This window comes from Epinephelus lanceolatus, chromosome 2 (genome assembly GCF_041903045.1).
Source record: "Epinephelus lanceolatus isolate andai-2023 chromosome 2, ASM4190304v1, whole genome shotgun sequence".
NCBI classification, from domain to species: domain Eukaryota; kingdom Metazoa; phylum Chordata; class Actinopteri; order Perciformes; family Serranidae; genus Epinephelus; species Epinephelus lanceolatus.
The window spans coordinates 11,776,234-11,796,147 of record NC_135735.1 but is presented as its reverse complement, the minus strand read 5'-3'; the positions used below and the strand labels follow the sequence as shown (position 1 = coordinate 11,796,147).

The window sequence follows — 19,914 nt, the reverse complement described above, 5'->3', positions numbered from 1 at the left end:
GGGCACAGTGTTTATGACCTATACTGCAGCCAGCCACCCAGAAGTTATTGAGATGTTATGCTTCACTTTTGGGGAGTTGTCATGTCATCCGTCTTTGTTATACAGTCTATGATCTGGACCTGTCACTGACCTGTAGGCAAGCTACAGCCAATGAGAGCGCAAGACATGGGTTGAGGGGAAACCTGGGGGATGGGCCGCCTGTATGTGTTGCATTTGCAACATGGACCAAAGTTGTTGTTGCCCCCAGAGAAAACAGACTATAAATAGTACAGACATGTGGAAACAGGCAAATTTGTGAATACGTGTGTCAGTGACAAAAAAAAGTCCTGTCTAACATGGGATTACAATATTTCGTTGTGTCACTTTTCACATGTGTGTTCGTCACAAAACGTAGTTTGGAAACCTGACGTACTCATCTGGGATTATACCTGGTGAAAGAGCTTGTAGTGCTTGACCCCCTGTTGCTGGTCAGTCATGTAGTATGAAAACCACAACAACAGCAAGTTGTGTAGTTGTGTAGTACAGTGATCTGCCAGCGTTCAAAGTCTGGTGGTGTTAACAAGACATAAGTGGACTGAGAGTTTAAAAAAATAAACGGTTTTCAAGGTCAAGAATAGACTTTCATGTCAAGACAGAGCACATGTCGTGTTTCCTTTAAAATCAAACAGCAAAAGCAGCAAAATAAAAAGGCAAAGGAGAGCTACTAAATGGATAGACCTTTATTGTCATTGCACTGGAACAACAAAATTGTTCAGCTTTGCCTGTGCAAAACAGCAAAATTATGAGCATGATTAAAAAATAAGATGAATAAAATTGAACTATAAAAAGAAAGTAAAAAACATGTAAAAACAAAACATTGCACATATCCCCACGTGCTATAATGCACATTATGCTTCTGGGTATACGATCATATTGCACAAGAGATCAGTGTAACTGAGAGGCAGAGCTGTGAGCCACTGCGTCTGTCCGTGCCATCATGTTGCCAATAATAGATATGATAAAATGTACCTAAATGGGAAATTAGTAATGCATGTCTGTCTCAAATAATGGCCAGGTTCTGCCATACTGTGAGGTCCCAGAAAGCCTCGTTCAAAATATTGTACTGTATTGAATAAACTGCTGTAAAGTGTTTGGGTGCATTCAATCCAGCAAATCATACATTATATTATTCACACAAAGTCCTGCCTCCAGTGGGTAATGGAGCAGGTGGGGTACCAGTGCAGAGTGTGCAAATTAAGAAGCTGTCAGTATGCACGTACGATTGGTCAGAGTCAGGTAGGCTGTCAAAAAGAGCAAAGCCATCACGCAATCTCATTAAGTTTGAGCAGCTCAGAGGGTGGTTTTACTCAGTCTTTTTGGCGCCTCAGACATCTCAAAATTTCTAGGATTTCATTTTGTCAGCAGAAAATCTTGCAGTGCTCTTGTAATTCAGATAGCCCCTGCAAATTTGTAAGGAAACCTACAAAACAGCACAACATAAGCATGATGTTGCAGAACAGAGGGTTGCTGAAGCCCGCGCCTCAGCCAATCTGTCCTCTGTATTTATCACGTAGGTCTTCCTCTTTATTTTTTGGCACAAGTGAGTAATCCCACAATAAGTGCTGTGAGCTTGTACTCCTACACACGCTCCTCTTTTTTTGGTGAGCTGAAAGAAAAGAGTGTTTCAGGGTATCAGGATCCCTCAAGATCAAAGCCAAGTAAAGGATCTTATTACTCACACCATTACTTATTTCTCCCTTTGTGTTTTAGCTGTTGTTCTTACAAATCCTTTCTTGGAAGGTATTCGCTATGAGTGCTTGGTTAAGATTTACATCTATAAACACATTGTCATTCTGATCCTAATTGCTGGCGCTTTCCGAGTCCTAATTCCCAGCAGGATGGTTTTGCATCTCAGTTAGTGGCTTGAAATTCTGGCTCAATGTCAACAGAGGCTTTTGTTGTGTGATAGTAATTGATCACTGTGGTAGCTGTGCAGCATAGTGCTGAAGCAGTTAGTGAATTAAACATTGGTCAGTCAGCATAAATTAATTGATTGTTTTGTAAATGATTCATCACTTGTTAGGTAAAAATACTAAAGTTGCAGTTTTTTTCATCAAGAGTGTTACAATTTGTTCCACCTTGGCTATATGGCAATCTAAGTGATAACTGCTTTCAATGCTTTTGCATCTAATGGCTGCTTGAAAGCAGTAGAGATAAGGAGATCAGCTCCGGTGTGGTTTTTTTCCAATCAATGGCACATCTAGGTGATGCTGTTGAATGTGCGTTGGCATGTTGGATTTGTTTACGTTCACATACACTACAAGTAACAATGGAGCAACCCAGACACACCGTCCTCATCTTCTATGCAACTTTCTCTCCGTTGCTGTTGTAGCTAACTGGGAAGCCACAGGCGGGTCTTCGAGCGCCATCATTTCATCTGCACTCACCATAGTGTGACTGACTCAGGCCCTGATAACACAAAGCATTTTAGTACCTGGAGGCACGTTTTTGTAATTGTTTTTAACTCTAGTGAAGCTTTTTGCTCGTGTTTTTTGCAATGCAACGTGCCTCGCGTTTCTGGGCTCTAAGCACTTGGTGTTTTTGCTGTAGCGCTCTGAAAAACCAGAGTGAAAAAATGTCTCAACTCTTTTTTCGTCATCTTTTTTTCTCATTGTTAAATCGGATGATTTGAGAGGCGGGCCTTCTGTGGTGGTCACAACAACAGGATTACAGTTGGGAAACAGTAGATGAGAAACTGGTGGTAGTGGTTGCTGGACACCCAGAGCTATACGGCCCGACAACAGACAGCAGGTTGTCAAACTGTCCCTGAGTCATCCTTAAATATGCCTGGAAACAGCTATCATTGAGGGGAAGCTCCTGGACCAACTGGTGGTACTCCCTGTGATCCACCCTTTTTTTGTAGGGTCTCATGTACCCACACAGATCTCAGTTTATCTGTGTCCAACAAACTATTTGCTGACAGTCTCCCTCTGCCTCTGCCTACAGCAACTACCCTCTGCCTCAACATTTTAGTAACCAGCTACTAATTACTGGGGGGGAAAAACGGTACATTGATTATAGGAGAAGGTTAGTGTAAGGACATGATGGGGTGGTTGCCTGGCAACAATAAAAATGCACAGCAAGCATTTTTTTTACTAGTGGCATTCAATTAGAAATAAAAGGCAGTGCGGTGTGCCTCGCATTTTTCAACCTGCAAAACAATTTCTGTGTGATCAGGGCCTCACACGTCAGTCTGCTTGTTGGACTAACCTCAGGACATGTTGCTTACAGCGTACAGCTGAGAGTTTCCAGACAGAATGCACGCTTGAGAACATGGGCTCACACTATGTGCATCAATCTACATAACATGTGTTTGCGTGCAGCTGTGTGCACTGAACCATGACCCCCAGACCATGATGGTTTGGCACAAATATACAAACTGTTACAGCCCTTCATTTGTAGTCTCCAAGCTTGAGTGACTCAGGTGATGTCACTTTAGTCATTTTTCTTTTTTTCTTTTCTCCCCCTTCAGAGCCACGGAAAATATTACACAATTGCTTTTACAGATTGCGTAGACAGTCCTAACTATAAGTAACTATAAGTAACTAACTCATTTGTAAATGAACTGCCACTTTAATTAAGCAGGGTTACACGAAATGTTGAGCTTTACCATAATCATTGGCACGACAGTAATGTGGTGGAACCAAGGTGATCCAAACATTTCCAAAAACAGTTAACTCCAGAGCACTGTTGAGTCCCAAAGTCAAAATTTATTTTCAAAATATGTGTGTGTAATAATTTCCAAGATTTACATCATGTTTTTATCGAACAAAATGTTCTGCTTCAGTCCCTATTAATTGAGTCTGGCCTTTCACAAACAACGTTTTCATTGCGGTCACAAACTGTGTGCTCTCTGGCTTGCTGCACACAGGGGAGGCACGCACCTGTATTAATGGGCTGGTCAGCAGCGAGTCTAATAGCACATTAAAGAAAGTTGATTATAAATCAAAATTAACAATAAAATGTTCCATTTTGTATCAGTATTGTAGCCTATTGGTTTTTGATTCAGCTCTGGAAGTTACAATGAGTAATATTGTGATGAGAAAGGTGTGCTGTCGTGCTGATTTGAGGACGTTCTAAATGTCTAGTTGACCAATCAGATTGTTTGTTCAGATCTACGTGTTGTATTATGTCAATCAATTCAATTTTATTTATAAAGCCCAATATCACAAATCACAATTTGCCTCACAGGGCTTTACAGCATACAACATCCCTCTGTCCTTTGGACCCTTACAACGGATAAGGAAAAACTCCCCCAAAAAACCCCTTTAACGGGGGAAAAAACCGTAGAAACCTCAGGAAGAGCAACTGAGGAGGGATCCCTCTTCCAGGATGGACAGACGTGCAATAGATGTCATACAGAACAGATCAGCATAATAAATTAACAGTAATCCGTATTACACAATGAGACAGAGAGAGAGTGAGATGCAGGACAAACGGTAATGACAGTAGCTTACAACAACATTAATGAAAGTAATAATATTATAATTAATTATAAATTACATAATTCTTAATATAACACACACACACACATATATATATATATATATATATATATATATATATATATATATATATATATATATATATATATATATATATATATATATATATATATAAACATAATTGCAGCAGTCAACTTTCATTAAAATGTCAATTTTGAGTAACTTAGACATTTGGATTCCCATTTTGCTGACTCTGTGATGCTTTGTGATTATATCTTATTTTTGTCAACATTTCTCTTTGCTGACTCTCTTCTTCTCGCTCTATTCTTTCTCACCAGATTTCTCGAATGGAGTACGTGCACTCGAAAAACCTCATCTATAGAGATGTGAAACCTGAAAACTTTCTCATCGGACGGCAAGGAAACAAAAAGGAACACATCATCCACATCATCGACTTTGGTCTGGCCAAAGAGTACATCGACCCCGAGACCAAAAAACACATTCCATACAGGGAGCATAAGAGCTTGACTGGCACTGCCCGATATATGTCCATCAATACGCATTTAGGCAAAGGTGAGATCAGTTTCAAAACTTTGCTTGGTTTGGCTCTGATGTGTTTATGATGTAACGTGGTTTGGTGCTCCATTCTTCAAGTTTCTGAGTGAAATGATATTGAATCTGTTGGTATAGAGCAAAGCCGGCGAGACGACCTGGAGGCCTTGGGCCACATGTTCATGTATTTCCTTCGTGGGAGTCTACCATGGCAAGGACTGAAGGTATGCCAAGTACATGGACGTGTTCGCACACATCTGACAACTGATATGATTCATTAATGACAGTCTGCAACCTTTAAATCATAATCTGAGAATCAGATCAGTGATACTGTTTTATTTGTAGTTGTTTATGAGCAGATTCAAAAAATGTTGTCTTCTTTGTATACATATTAAGTATCACTACAAGTGGTAGAATGCAAATACAAAAGACTTAAGCTATCAGTACTTTCCTCTCCACCTTAGTCTGAACTGAATATTAAGAAAATAAGGCTACAACCAGAGTATGTATTGGAAGTTAACCAGTTGTCATTTTGTGTAATCCATTAGACTGTACAGTCAGGATTTAAGATTTTCCTCTAACCAATCTGTATTAGAGAAATTAAAAACACAGTAATAATAAGTCATTATATAATTCTGATTGATGCTTATTAGACTTCAGAATCGGCTCATATGTATCTTTCTGGTTTGATACTACTGCAGGCCGACACGTTGAAAGAACGATACCAGAAGATCGGAGACACAAAACGAAACACTCCCATCGAGGTCCTCTGTGAGAACTTCCCAGGTACACTGATGATGCCTTTAATGCCCTTATGGATCTGGCTGTAAAGCTTAGAAATTATCACATAGAGACTGACTGTGATTTGACCCTTTTCCCTCCAAATAAAACGTTCTGAAACATCATCCCACTACAGAACTAGAATTATATCATCCATATTGAAGGTTAAACCATTTTTTGATTGTTCTCTTTGTGTAATTCAGAGGAGATGGCCACCTACCTGCGATATGTGAGACGGTTGGACTTCTTCGAAAAGCCCGACTATGAATATCTGCGGACTCTGTTCACTGAACTGTTTGAGCGAAAAGGATACACCTTTGACTACACTTACGACTGGGTTGGCAGGCAGATAGTAAGTAACGTTGACAAACTACTAACAGATATGTTTTAGGTCAGTCAATGTTTTTAGCATGCTGCTTGACTTGATCAGCATTTAACTGCTGATTATTCCCCTCAGCCCACACCAGTGGGGTCTGTCCATATAGACTCTGGAGCATCTGCTGTGACGAGAGAGAGCCATCCTCACAGAGACCGACCATCACAGCACCCACCCATTAGAAATCAGGTATGCCATACTTGGTCATAATTAGTGTTTGTTTTGTCAGACCTTCGTTACAGTGACAGCAAGAAAACCAGTGCATTACAAACTAAAATGTATGTGTGAGGTACACACAAATCCCCCTGCTGGTAAAGACGTCTACAAAGCACTAGTCTTAGGGTCACTTTTAACCTGATCTACAAATGAGAGAAACTGTAACACAACATCTTTGAACGACTCAGGACCTCGTCATTATCACCAAACAAAGCTAATATGCATGCCGAGTTTCAAAGCTTTGATGGAAACTATTATTTCTGATGGTGAGGTTGTATTTTATGAGTGCTATCAAGCTAGTAACCAGAAACTGAAATGAATTCCTCTGATTGACAGCAGCCCACAAAGATAAAGATAACTGAGATAGTACTTTATAATCCTTCACACACTGTAATACATTGAAATTCGGGATGCACCGATTGTGAAATTCTGGTCCAATATTGATAGCTAAATTTAAAATAATAATTTGGCTGTAACCGATACCAGTACTGATGTTTTGTTGTCGTTGTTTATGTTGTTTTTGTTTTGTTATTTATTTTCCCTTTCGTATCAGGGAAACAAAGAAATCTTCTACATTTATTCAAGTTTCTTGCTAAAAACTGAACTTTACAAGATTACATTTGAACACATCAAGAGAACATTTAAATTTACCTTTGCCCAGTTCTCATTTTTACTGAATATAGCTTGAACACAACATAATCTAACACAATGCAACCTCCGTGAGCTGTTAGTTCCAGCCACTAGCTGCTAACTGCTAACATTAACTAGCTCTCCTCCTGCTGATTTTAACACAAATGTGTTGTTCACGATGTAGCAGTATCAGGGAAACAACAGGGTGTGTCCCCTTACTTGTCGATAGTAAGTTTACTGTGTCGTTTCGTTCCGAAGGCATCTCAGGGAACATCTGTGTTTATCCCAAACACATTTTCTATTGCACCCGGGGTGAGGGGACACCTTTAGTCTGGAGTCCTGCTTTTTAGCCTGCGCAAAATTGATGTGACACAACAGAAAGACATAGGCCACTGCCTATTTGCTGAAGGGCTGATGGCAGTCAGCAAGGGAAACATCAGCCGGTACCAGTGTTGGGCTGACAAATTGGTGCATCCCTAATTGAAATGAGCCAGTGAAGGAGGAATTATTTCATTTCTGTACCAGATGAAACAGGTCAGACCATTAGAGAGTGTGCTCAGGTTGTCAGTGCAGGTGTGTTTCATGGTTGTGGCTTGCTGGGAAACCTAGATTTGCGAAACACTTACAAGTTGCTTTAGAATATTCTTGTCTTGCTGTTTAATGGTGTGAGAATGCTGTGAGAGCGGTTAGAGTCTGGTAAGGTTTAGGCACAAAAAAGCACCTGGATAGGGTTAGGGAAAGATCATGGTTTGGGTTAAAATGATCACATGCAACATAAAGTCTTGCAGGAGTTTCCTGAATCTGGGGTTAATATCTAGACACAACGATGTTTTATTAATGGTATTTCCGGCCAGGATTTGTAAGGGACTGCAGTTCACCCTTGCACATGTTTTTAGTTTTTAAGTTTCAGGGCTTTGGTGCAAAGCCTTGCTCTGTATATGGTTTGGGTGAAAAAAAATGTTTATGCCAATTAATCTCTCTTTTCAGTGAAGTTACAGCTGAATGTACTTGACACGTGTAAACACTTATGCTTTAATTACTCTTGTTAACTGCAGTTACAAAGACAACTCGGCAGAAGACAACTTGTTTCGTGGGGGAAAAAAATTAAAAAGGTTAAATATCTTCAGTAATTGAGGTTTAATTTTTGTGTTATGTAAGTGTAATGAGAATGAGGCCAAAGCTTACCTCCGTTTGGCTTCAGGCTCATTAGTTTCTGGTTCAGTTCTTTGGCTGAAGCCTTGCTTTGATTTTGATTCACTCTTTTATTTTGTTACATTTTTTTTCTTCTCCATTTCTCATGCCGCTTTGCATGGTACCTGGCCTCGCACACCCAAATATCCATCTCTCCTAACGCAATTATTCCATCACCACCCCTACCCTCTCCCATTGCACCTCCCCACCCCCGATCCCACTTCCCCTCCCATCACCGACGCCCCCGACTCCTGAGCAGACAGCGGTCTCAGATCGACGAGGAGCATGGGAGGTGCAGCCCACACGCCAAGCAAACTCCTCCTATCTGACCTCCCACCTGGCAGCGGACAGGCACGGGGGCTCAGTGCAGGTATACACCCCTCACCTGATCAACCACAACCCCCACGTGATCTCTATGGAGTCAGATCTGTCTCATAGGATCTAATCCAGAATAAATAATACTTTGAGTAAAAATAAAAAACCTACTGAGGTGCATCATTATAACATTATGAACCAGTTTTTAAAGAAAAGTTTGACATTTACAAACAGTGATTCTGCATTTTTCTTAAATTTATTTGCTATTATTAAAAGGTAAGTTTAACATTTTTCAGCCTGGACCCTATTTTCTCATGATTTTGTGTCCAAGTGACTGATGGGAACAACAGTTTTTGAAACTGGTCTAGTATTGAGCGAGAGGGCTGCAGCCAGCAGCAGTGACTGGCTGCAATGTAACCACTCAGGGGATGTTCGCGTTGTTGATTTGAGTCCACTAAAAATGCTTTTGCCAATGACATATTTAGATGATTATTTTACAGTGTCTGACTACATTATGGAAATGATCCCAACAGAGAGAGACCATTTTCTGAAAGCGTTAGGTCCTTTTTGTTTAACCAGAAACATCTAACTTGGTGAATTAAGGATTTATTTCAACTAAATTTGAGTTGGTTATTATTAGACCAGTGGAAAGACGAACCAAGATGGTTTTGTGAGTTTAATTTTTTGTTTCTGTCAACTTTGAAAGAAGTGTGTTTTGTGGTGTTAAATTACCAATATTTTAAATGGAGTTTGGTGTGTATGGTGATAGAGATTTCAGGGCTGTTTCAGGTTAAACAAAAAGTATCGTCAACAAAAATGACGATTAATATAACTCCACAATCTAAGCCTGTCAAAACAAGTTCATTTAGTGGACGTAAACCAAAGATGCACCTCTCTCACTCAATACTAGACCATTTTAGAAACATTGGAAAATAGGGTCCTAGTTGAAAAATACCAAACTTACCCTTAAATCGAAGTGTATTTTAGATACCTTTAGACATACTTTTGAGGTCATACAGTATAGATAAATCATTTTTTGTTATTTATCTCTAGAAATCCATATTGAATTACAGCTCATCATTGATCAGAAAAGAATGGTATTTCCTGAATGTTATTAGTATTTCTAATAACAGTTACCATTTCTGGTCCACAAATAAATGTACAATAGTAGATATCAGACATTTTCAATACATGACATTTATTTTGTATTTTAGCCCCATGTGTGAGACAGATCTGTAACCATACACCTCCCCCACCCCTTTACCCTGGCTGGGAAATGTTATTTTTCTGCACCACCATAAGCATGTCATCTGGTGCCACCCACCCCAGATGGTGAAAATGTGATTTAGCTTGATGAACAGCAGCCCTGGTTTTGGCAATTTGATCTCAGGTCCCCACAACTCTTCATGGTGCTTGGACATTCCTTGCAAGATCAAGAAGCCTCTTGCATGGCAGGGTGACCTGGCTTAGCCGGCTAAGTGCATGCTCTTTAGTCGTAAAGGGTCATTATGCTTAAAGGAACATCCCGGTGTAACTTTGACTTCTTGCCATTACCCAAGATTGTCCCTGACTGTAACAGGCTCTGTTTGCATAGGTGTGTACAGTGTGGGCTTTAAGAAATCTCTGCCTGTTGTACTTGATGCAATTCACTGTCATTCATGTTGAAACTGTGTGGAGACTTGAAAGTTCAAACGCATCAGGAGGTATTTCATCCATGAATGTTCACTGTGTACTTGGACAGTGTCTCCTGGTTGTTTTCCATCAGCAGTAACGTGTCTCTCCAGCTCTGATTTGACTCTGATTGCAGGATGAGTCGTGTAAAGGTAGAGGAAGTGATTCAGTGTGCAAGATGATGGCCAAGAGATCAACAGAAGCAGCAGAGCTAATGTTAGCGAGCTTGTAACACTGTTAGCTTAAAGGACACCATTAGCTATGGGTTTGACTCTGTTTTATGAAGTAATATGAAGATGTTTAAAGTAAAATGATAATTGACCCTTCATAGATCTTCATGCAAAAATACGCCATTTATTTATCTTTTAAAGCAACTCTTTAATGTGTGGGGGGACCCAGAAAAAGACTCAAACACCAACACTGTTGAGGATATCCTACTGAAGAAATAAAGAAGGCAAATCCAAACACAATGCTGTGGAAGTCCAAAAAAAATATGTAATTTTCATTCACTTCTCTTTTTTTAAATCCATAAAACAATACTGAGTTGAACCCAAAGATGGAGGACACAATACATCATCACAACAGGTATCAAACTTAAAGCATTTATATGACTGGAACAAAGCATGAAATCCAATCACAATTCCCCATTCCATTATCCACTAATAACTCTCGGAATATCGTCAATAGGACGTTCCTCCATCTCCTGAGTGGTACAAAAAAATGACGGACGAGCTGAAAGTTATGCTCAGTATTAAAAGAGAGGCAGAGAGATGCCTATGTAAAAGGCAGGTTCAGAATAATGGGGTACTTTATTAGAGTAAAACTGACAGAAAGCAACAAGACCAAGAAACAAACACAGAATCTTCAGTTCAACTGAGAAATGGGCCGGAAACCTTTTGGAATTTTTCATCGGAGTTACAAATTGAGTGGCGTATTTTTCAAAATTAAGGCAGGACATAATGTCCCTCAGCCACTGGGCATGGGTGGGTGGGGCAGCATCCCTCCATCTGATTAGAACTGCCCGTCTGGCCAACAGAGAGGCAGAAGACAGTGCGTGGCATTGGATCTGAGTCAGGTGTACATCATCCTCTGCAGTGGTGACCAGGGGGTTGGGTTGCAGGTCAGAGTTTAGGATTGAGGATGAAGTTTGGAAAACGTCCTTACAATATTTTTCAAGGCTCAGACATGTCCAATACATGTGAATAGGAGAAGTCACGCCGCTTGAAGATGGACGATGGAAGATGGAAGACTTTTAATTAATGGCTCATACAGACATTGTGGTCGGCTGACAGTAAGAACACAGAATAGCCCGTCTGTAGTAGCTCCAGTACCTCTTGTGGTCATGTGACCCTCATCTTGCACCTCGTCTCCTCCAAAACAGAGTTTGGGTGAGTTGTGATAGTAATTTGAATAAAACAAAGCAACCATTTCCTCCGTTTAGCAGCTTCATCTCCTGGAGAGTTTTCTACACTGTTGCATCATGAATGGAACTGAATGGTATCAGGATGGCTGAGATTAACAAAGGTTTACACTGTGTACACCTATGCACCCAAAACACATTTTTACAATAATTATAACGGCATTTTTTCTACAGGTGAATGGGACAACCATCAATAGCTTTTGTTTGCATACTGTAATTTGATATTTGTCCGTTGGTGTTTGGTGTCTTGTTGTTCATATTTGTCTTTCTGATTTTGATTCATATAGATCAGCAGTTCTATTAGCTCCCTGCAGAAATAAAAAGTACAAAGATTTAAGCTTCGATTATTACACCTTTACACAGAAGTGAGCCTCAGGTTTGTTCTGTGAGATTGAGGCTGATAGACGTGGAGCTGCAGCAAACCTACACCTAACTGAAACACTCCACTCAGTTTGTTGAAACTATTACTGTTAGCTTTAGTCACTGGCAAGAATTGTTTCCTGCCTGCAAGAAGAGCAGGCGTTGACTCAGACAAAATTACCACACCTCCAGCCAGACTATCTGTTTAAAAGAAAACATTTAAGGGTGATTAAGATTTTGCAGTTTATTGAAATCCCACTGCATAACTTTTATAGTCCTCCATCCATCTCTTGTTGAGATCCAAATTTTAAACTTTCCAGATTTGCTCTAAATGACAGTGACAGTATCAAAGGGAGACACAAAATACAAGCAAGGAAAAGTTTCTGTTCTTTTTGTGTTATTGATGTGGTGTCGTTCTTTGCCGCCGTGTTTCCATAGAGGAGACAGTGGTGGAAGTGGTAAAGTAACATTCATGCTTAAGTTGTGAAGCAGAGCGACTCTCCATCACAGCAGGAGCGGTTTGTCACACTGATTCAGGCCAACGTCTTCACTGTTTTTGAAGTAACACCCATCTGTGCCACAGGTGGTCAGCTCGACCAACGGGGAGCTGAACGCAGACGATCCGGCTCATTCCAACGCTCCCATTACAGCTCAGGCAGAGGTGGAAGTGGTCGACGAGGCCAAGTATGTGTCACACACCCGCCACACCTCTCCTCCGTGTCCATCTGTCGCTTCCTCTCTCTCCCGCTCTTCCTCTCCCTGTCTCTCTCTTTCTCTCATCACTTTCTGCTATGCTGTTGAATTGCGACAGCCCCCAGCTGTCATCCTGCTCCTGTCCCTCGTACCTCCTGTCTGACTGTGTGGATTTTTTAATTGACTGCTGCCTGTCTCTATGCTCTTCCCTCAATTAGATTTTTTTCTCAAAAGAAATAAAAGCTGATGGAGATCATTTTCTCAGCAGGAGCTAATTCAGTTTCTCATACCTGCTGCTGTCGACCCCAAACACAGGCTCGCTGGCAGCCACTCAGGATGTCATTTTACCTTTTAGCAGCCTGACCATCTATAAGTAATACCCCACTGTTGATCAACCTGATCAACATGTCTTTAACAGTAGCAGTAATAATCAGAGTAATACAGATCCTGTCAGTGTATTGCAGTAGCAGCCAGTTGAACACACCAGATTGTCCATGTGGTAACTTAGTCACATGTACAAAGATTATGCACATGATGTCATCATATCCGTCACTTCTGTCTCTCCCTGAGAGTCAACATCGGATGAAAAACATGGAAACCACTGTCATTAGCATTGGTTTCATTCAGTTTATCTTAGAGCTGGTAGCACCAGCTAAACAGCTACTGGTGTTAGTCTTGAGCGCCAGCAGCTGGACTGATGCCATGCTGCATGGCTGGCCGCCCACTGTGATAAGACTGCGCTGCTGGCTGAATGTCACGAGGTTCAGCTGACTGAGAAATACTGAGGAGAGCTCTTCTGAGACATACAACTCTCTGAGACACATATATATATATATATATTTCTCTATATATATTATGTATATATATTAATTAAAGTAAGTGCTTTGAACTTGGAATTAGAGGCTGTTAGATATTACAGTTAACAGTGAGCCTGATTTTTATTCGCTACAAGTGAAAACTAAAAATGTGAGAGTGAAACTTAACTCCAAAATTCAGAGATTCAGTCACAAGCTGCCAAGTACTGAGAGCTATATGTGCCAAGACAGTTAAACAAGGTTCCTTCAGATCCTTAAAAAGTCTTAAAATTCATTAATTTAATATTAAGGCCTTAATTTGTAATAGAATTTCTTAAATCGGTCTTTCAAAAGTTTTAGAAATGTTAAGTCATGTGACGCAGATCTGATCTGATGTTGCATTGTAAAATCTCAAGATAATTAATAACAACTAATTCTTTTTAAAATAAATTACAGCATGCCTCTAACATTAACCCTTTGAAACCTGAGCTACTTGGCTTGATTTTTTTTTCCAAAAACATAGTAAGATAGTCATGAGCAACAAAATGAGAATGGACTCAAGAATTTGCAAAAAATCATTGTATAGAGAAAATTAAAAACAAAAAACATTGTGAAAGAAAAGAACAAACAAACAAGGAAATGACCTGGAAAAGGTGATTTAAAAATGTGATAATTCTGTACCATAATTTTAAATATGTGATAACAACAATACATTTTCCCTAGCTTTTTCCACCCATTTTTTTAAAAATAATTTCTTGAATCCATTAACTTTTTGCAATTTGTGGGACATCTCTTACCAAATTGCTCATTGCCTTTTTCCCCGTGTTTTTTAAAGATATCACACCAATTTACACAAGGTGCAAACAGTTTAAATACGTGTGAAAGGTGTCTGAAAGCAGTGCAAGGAAACTGATGTGGCTCAAGGTTTCAAAGGGTCAATACAGAGCCGGTCAGGATGTTGCAGTTTTGTTCTACCTTCATCTGAACACGGCGACAAAACAGTCATAACAAGTCTTAGATCTAATTCACCCTCAACTGTAGGAACCCTGGTAAAAATGGTGCAAGTCACCAGCACAACCACACTTGTGTTGAGCCTATCATTTTAGTCCAAGAGCCATCTTTTAGCCATCTTCTTGATCGGTTCCTGGTCAGCTTTGTTAACAAGCAGGACCACAGTAGCGCAGGTCTGCCCAGGTAATCCCTGCTGTGAGGCTGTGGTGGAAACATGATAACAGCACAGCCAAGATCACCTGTGCCAGACCTGATGAAAATGTGAGGATGTAAAATATTACCTTAGTGGCCCTAGTTGGGGTTGTGGATGTGTAAGTGGTAGGCATCACTGGTGGTGGTGCTCCATCTGAATAAATACCAGTACCTAATGCAATTTTCTTTAGTAAATACTGGGTGTAGATTAACGCCAAAACTGGTTAATAAAATAGCAGCGCATTTCTTAAATTCCAACAGATTTCTTTGTGTTTAATTATGTATTAAGTGTCCACAAAATGTTTTAGCTGATCTTAATTCAAAGGCAGTGCTGCATAAGTGGACCATTCAGCAGGTAATGTAAAAAAAAATCATCATCATCGGGCCAGCTGGCCATTTCAATGGAAAATTATCAAAGTAGATGTTACATTTCATCCGACTGTAACATAAAATAGTCACGTTTATTCCACCAAATACATCTTGTACTGTATATCTTGAGATAAAACATCCATCAACATATTCAGTTATTTTGAAACATATTGCAGAGATTTTATTTCCCGTATGTCCCACTGGACTTTATCAAAGCCACTGTACAAAAAAAAAAAAAGATTCCCTTCTGCCGAGTCTCCTCATGAATCTCCCAGAGGTTCATTCACTTTAATCTGCGCTTGTTTCTATTTCTGCCCAGATGACGGGCCTCTTCCCGCTGTTGTCTCCATTCACACTATTGTTTGATATGATGATTGGCGTGTTTGCTGCCAGTGTCTTTGATACCTTGTCACACAAGTTGAGGTTTGATATAAGAACATGAAGTAATGAATGCAAATCACTCGTCTGATGCAATTTAATTAATGTTTTGCCATTTGAGGGAATATTCGCATCCCATGGTGAATTAATGCCACATGTAGCGCTGGCTCTTTGATCTTTTTCTATTAACATTCATGGGCTGAAATTTGACTGTCGAACAGCAACACAAATAATTTGAAGTCTGTGCAGGATTAGGTCAAACTTGGTCTCTGTCAGTGATGCTGTAGTTTTTAAAATGTTAATATACATTTAATCTGCAGCTGATATAGAGTTAAATATGCCTTAAATTACAAAACATTCTAATAAGCAAAACACTAATTAGCTTTAGTTAAATTAGTTTATTCAAATATTTACCAATAACTCTAAAGAGCAGGAGCATCACTGATTCTTGAACACACACATTTCTCTACATATCTATATATAAATAAAACAGAATCATACATTTACAGAGGTTTGACAGTTATGTTTACAGGTTATTTTGACCTCTTGAAACTTATTTGTGGCAGTTTTGTTTCAGCTTGTGATGCTACAGTCACTTCCTGTTTACATAGTTGATTACTTTGGATTAGATAGGGCTGCAGATTAGCTAGCATCTGACTTACACATTACTAAAGCATTGTCTAGGTAAAGCATCTAAAGGGGATCTTCATTATTTTTCAACCTGGACCCTATTTTGTCATGTTTTTCAGTCTGAGTGACGAATGGGAACAACAGTTTTTGAAATTGGTCCTGTATTGAGAAACAGGCTGCGATGTAACCACTTGTGGCGTGAGGTCAGCGCTTGTTTTTGCCACTGACCAGCTCAGATTGTTATTGTAAGTGTCCAACAACATTATCGAAAGTGCCCCTATGGTCGACCTTTTAAGAGTGATATCTTTTGTGTTTAACCAGAAAGAGCCCTGAAATTGCTATTGCCAATGTGACCACATGTTGTCTACAGGTCCGTGAAATGTCTTAAATTGTCTTAAATTCAGATTGGATCGGTCTTAAATATTTTCGGTCACATTACGGTGAAAATTTCTCCAGCTTGACAGACCGTCATTGGACAGATTGAAAAATTGCAATAATAAATAGCATTTACAACAGTAATGGGATTTTGTTTTCTTTTTACATTAAACGCATTAAACTTAAACTTACCATATAGTTGAAATCTTTCCTTACTGTTTGTTTTGAACTGGCATCAGTGTGTTTACTTGGAAAGAGTACTTACACGTGTGTCACACAGACACACACATCTGTGTATTTCCATTGCAGGTCTTAGCAGGTTGTTTGCGGCAACCAGCTGTTGTGCTCTAGCTCAATATCGGACCAATTTCAAAAATTGTTGTTTCCATTTGTCACTTAGACACAAAAACATGTGAAAATAGGGTCCAGGCTGAAAAATACTGAAGTTGCCTCTGAAGTTTTGATGCATCCAGATTTAGTCAATCAGTAGTTAAGGGAAGAGTTAGAGAGAGAATTAAAAAGTTTTTTTTTTTTTTTTTTCAAATAATCTTGATTTTATATGATTAAGGACTTAATACACAAAATGAATAATGGATTTATTGTGAATAGTTGGGTCAACCCAATCTCACAGTAATATCCATCGTTGTTGTTTTCAAAGGATTCAGCAACCTTTATCAAGGTGCAGATGGGCATTCAGTGTCTGACATTGACAAATATCAGAAACTAGACAATTTAATCCCATGAGCAATTGATTTTTTTTAGGAAGCAGACAAGGTAATTTTTAAAAAGGCAGTTAAATGCACGGCCTTATAGCAAATGTAGCATACATTGCACCACATATATTGATACCATAACCTCTGCATAGCCAGGAAATGGGAGGAAATGGTCAACCCATGGTGTTCGTGGACTCTGCTCACTCAGAGTAGATGTTCTGTAACCCTCTCTGTGATCTTCTCTCCTGTAACCTCCCAAACGTTCCCTCTTCGTGTCCACTGTTGTCCTGTGGGTGTGTTTGTGTGCATGTTTTGTGTGGCATGTGCCCAGTCCCATCATCTTGGTCTTGCTGTATTAATCTATCTTTCTTTTCTCTTTACACTCTTTCCTCTCTCTTCTTCTGTAGCTGCGTGAAAATGCTCAACCTGTGGTGAGTCCCTCTCTGCTAGTCCACATCAGACTCATGGGACAGGGAGTGGACCAGCCTAGGCTGGGGCCCAGTGGAGTTGTTGCTAACAAATTTAAACTAGACTCTCACTGGTGCGATAATGTCATATACCCCTGAGAACACTGTCTCCTATGTGTACTATCAAGTCTCTGCCCTTTTCTGCCTTTTTTTCCACCAACCCCTGAAGTTAAGTGACAAATGAGTAAAGAATACTGTAAACAGTGCTGCCATGTCAGCTGGCATACCAGCCTCAAACCTGATGTCTTAACAGGGCAGAAAGAATAAACAAGAAGCACTTTGATATGAGCTAGCTGAGGCCCTGTTTACACATGTATGGGTATTTTTGAAAACTGAAAAATCATTTTGTCCACATGACTTGTTTTAGAAAATGTCTTCGGCCACACTAGCATGCAAAAACTACCCCAAATACTTGCTGGCGTTAGCTGTATTAAGCAGTTTCCTCTTGTCACAAAGGTGGTATTAGGAGTAGGAGTAGTAGTAGTAGTGTGCAGGCTAACATTACCTTTATCAAAACGCGCACTGGAGATCTCTTCACCACTGATTCCCGTTTAATTTAAGGATGACGGACAAAGGTATGACTGATGCTCTTGTTATTCAAAAGTTTTCCTTCCATTCCTCACCAACAACAATCCCACTTTGGAACATGCACCACCATCTGCTGGTTTTACCAGGCCAGATACTAAACCATCTTCTCTGGCAGACTTTAAACTGCGAACACTGAGGTGGAGCAAAATTATTGTGTGCAGCAGATGGCTCTGATCATCGGTGAAGTGGTGCAACAGTACTCAGTTGTAGTGTAAAGTAGTCATTAGACTAAGCAGTGCTAACAAAATGTTAGCAAATCAGTAGTCCGCCATTGTTAGGCCTCTGCGCTAGCGAAAGCCGCGGCTGTAGGCATTATGTTTTCAGGTTGTCTGTCTTTCTGTTCCAATCTCAAGAACACGCTTAGGGAATTTTTTCACATTTGGCACAAACGTCCACTTGGACTCAACAATGAACTGATTAGAATTTGGTGGTCAAAAGTTAAAGTTAGTGTGACCTGGCATCTGTCTCATTTTTGTGAATACAATATCTCAATAAGGCCTTGAGGGAGTTTCCTCAAATTTGGCACAAACGTCCACTTGGACTCAACAATGAACTGATTAGAATTTGGTGGCTGAAGGTCAAAGGTCAAGGTCATTGTGACCTCACAAAACATGTTTTTGGCCAAGAATTTATATGCTAATCATGACAAAATTTCACACACATATCTAATAGGATAAAACGATGGTGTGATGATATTTTATATTCAAAAGGTCAAAGGTCAGCTTCACTGTGACATCATAATAATCTGCAAAAACACTTTGCTGGCCATCACTTAGCGTCACAACTCAGGAACGGAAAGGGAGACATTTGATTGGATACTGAATTGGTGACACTAATATTGGGTGCCCACTTTGAAACTGTACTTCTGTGCTGCCGCGTTGAAGATGTGTGTGAAGCATCCGTGTTTTCACAGACATGGATGCAAACTGTAAGTTCAGCTTGACTGGTTTGCAGAGGCATATAAATACAAGGCGGTAGTTCTTTTCCAGCGTGTGCTCATTACACAAAGCAATAATGGGTATTTGGAGTTTTGATAAATAGGCACCATAAAAGGCATTTAAACAGTCTTCATTTTAGTGACCTAAAACTCTGTTTGCCTGTGGACGAGAAGTCAAAACGTTGAGGAAAATATCAGTTTTCAAAAATATCTGTGTTTCTGTATATGTGTAGACAGGGCCTAAATCGTCCTTTTTGTGAGCCCCTGTAATGTTATTAATAAATCACTCTTTTATCTGCACATTTGGCTTCAGATTAAAGGTCTTTAAACTCTTGTTGCATGGTGCACCATTATTCGTTATTAATTAATTAATGAATCTGAGAGTACCCAGTCACTGTCCTATGTCTTGATCCACAGCTTTTTTCTTGTCTTTGTATGTTTTTATTGACCATTCAGGCTCACCATGTCTTGTGCTCTTTGTGTGCACTGCTCCATTGTCTTTTTGCATAGGAGAGATATTGCCTTCAGAGTCACTGCAGCAGTTTGTAGTTGGAGGTGAAGAAGCATGCAAACACTTGGTGGATGGCAGTGCATCCACCTCGTCCTTGATGCTAATGTTTTACTAATCAAACCTTTCGTCAGCTGCAGTTCTCACTATTGTGGTCCCAAAACTCTGTCCAGATTTGAAGGACTCAAATTCAGCCCTTGTGATATTTAACCTACTAATTTAAGCAGTCCGCTCGTGTTTGTTGTTTCTTTTTGCTTCATCTGG

The 19,914-nt window shown here is 39.8% G+C and overlaps 1 protein-coding gene across 4 annotated transcripts in view; it reads left to right on the top strand.

Moving 5' to 3' along the window:
• csnk1g1 (casein kinase 1, gamma 1) overlaps positions 1-19,914 on the top strand; it is a 50,354-nt gene that overhangs the window by 27,963 nt on the left and 2,477 nt on the right. The window contains exons 6-13 of one of the 4 annotated variants that reach the window (XM_033623398.2): positions 4,823-5,057; positions 5,175-5,260; positions 5,738-5,822; positions 6,020-6,168; positions 6,274-6,381; positions 8,489-8,599; positions 12,579-12,679; positions 17,558-17,581. In XM_033623398.2, the coding sequence (XP_033479289.1) occupies positions 4,823-5,057; positions 5,175-5,260; positions 5,738-5,822; positions 6,020-6,168; positions 6,274-6,381; positions 8,489-8,599; positions 12,579-12,679; positions 17,558-17,581 (899 nt within the window). The remainder of the gene's footprint in view (positions 1-4,822; positions 5,058-5,174; positions 5,261-5,737; positions 5,823-6,019; positions 6,169-6,273; positions 6,382-8,488; positions 8,600-12,578; positions 12,680-17,557; positions 17,582-19,914) is intronic. The other 3 variants (XM_033623406.2, XM_033623416.2, XM_033623425.2) reach the window with 3 other exon arrangements.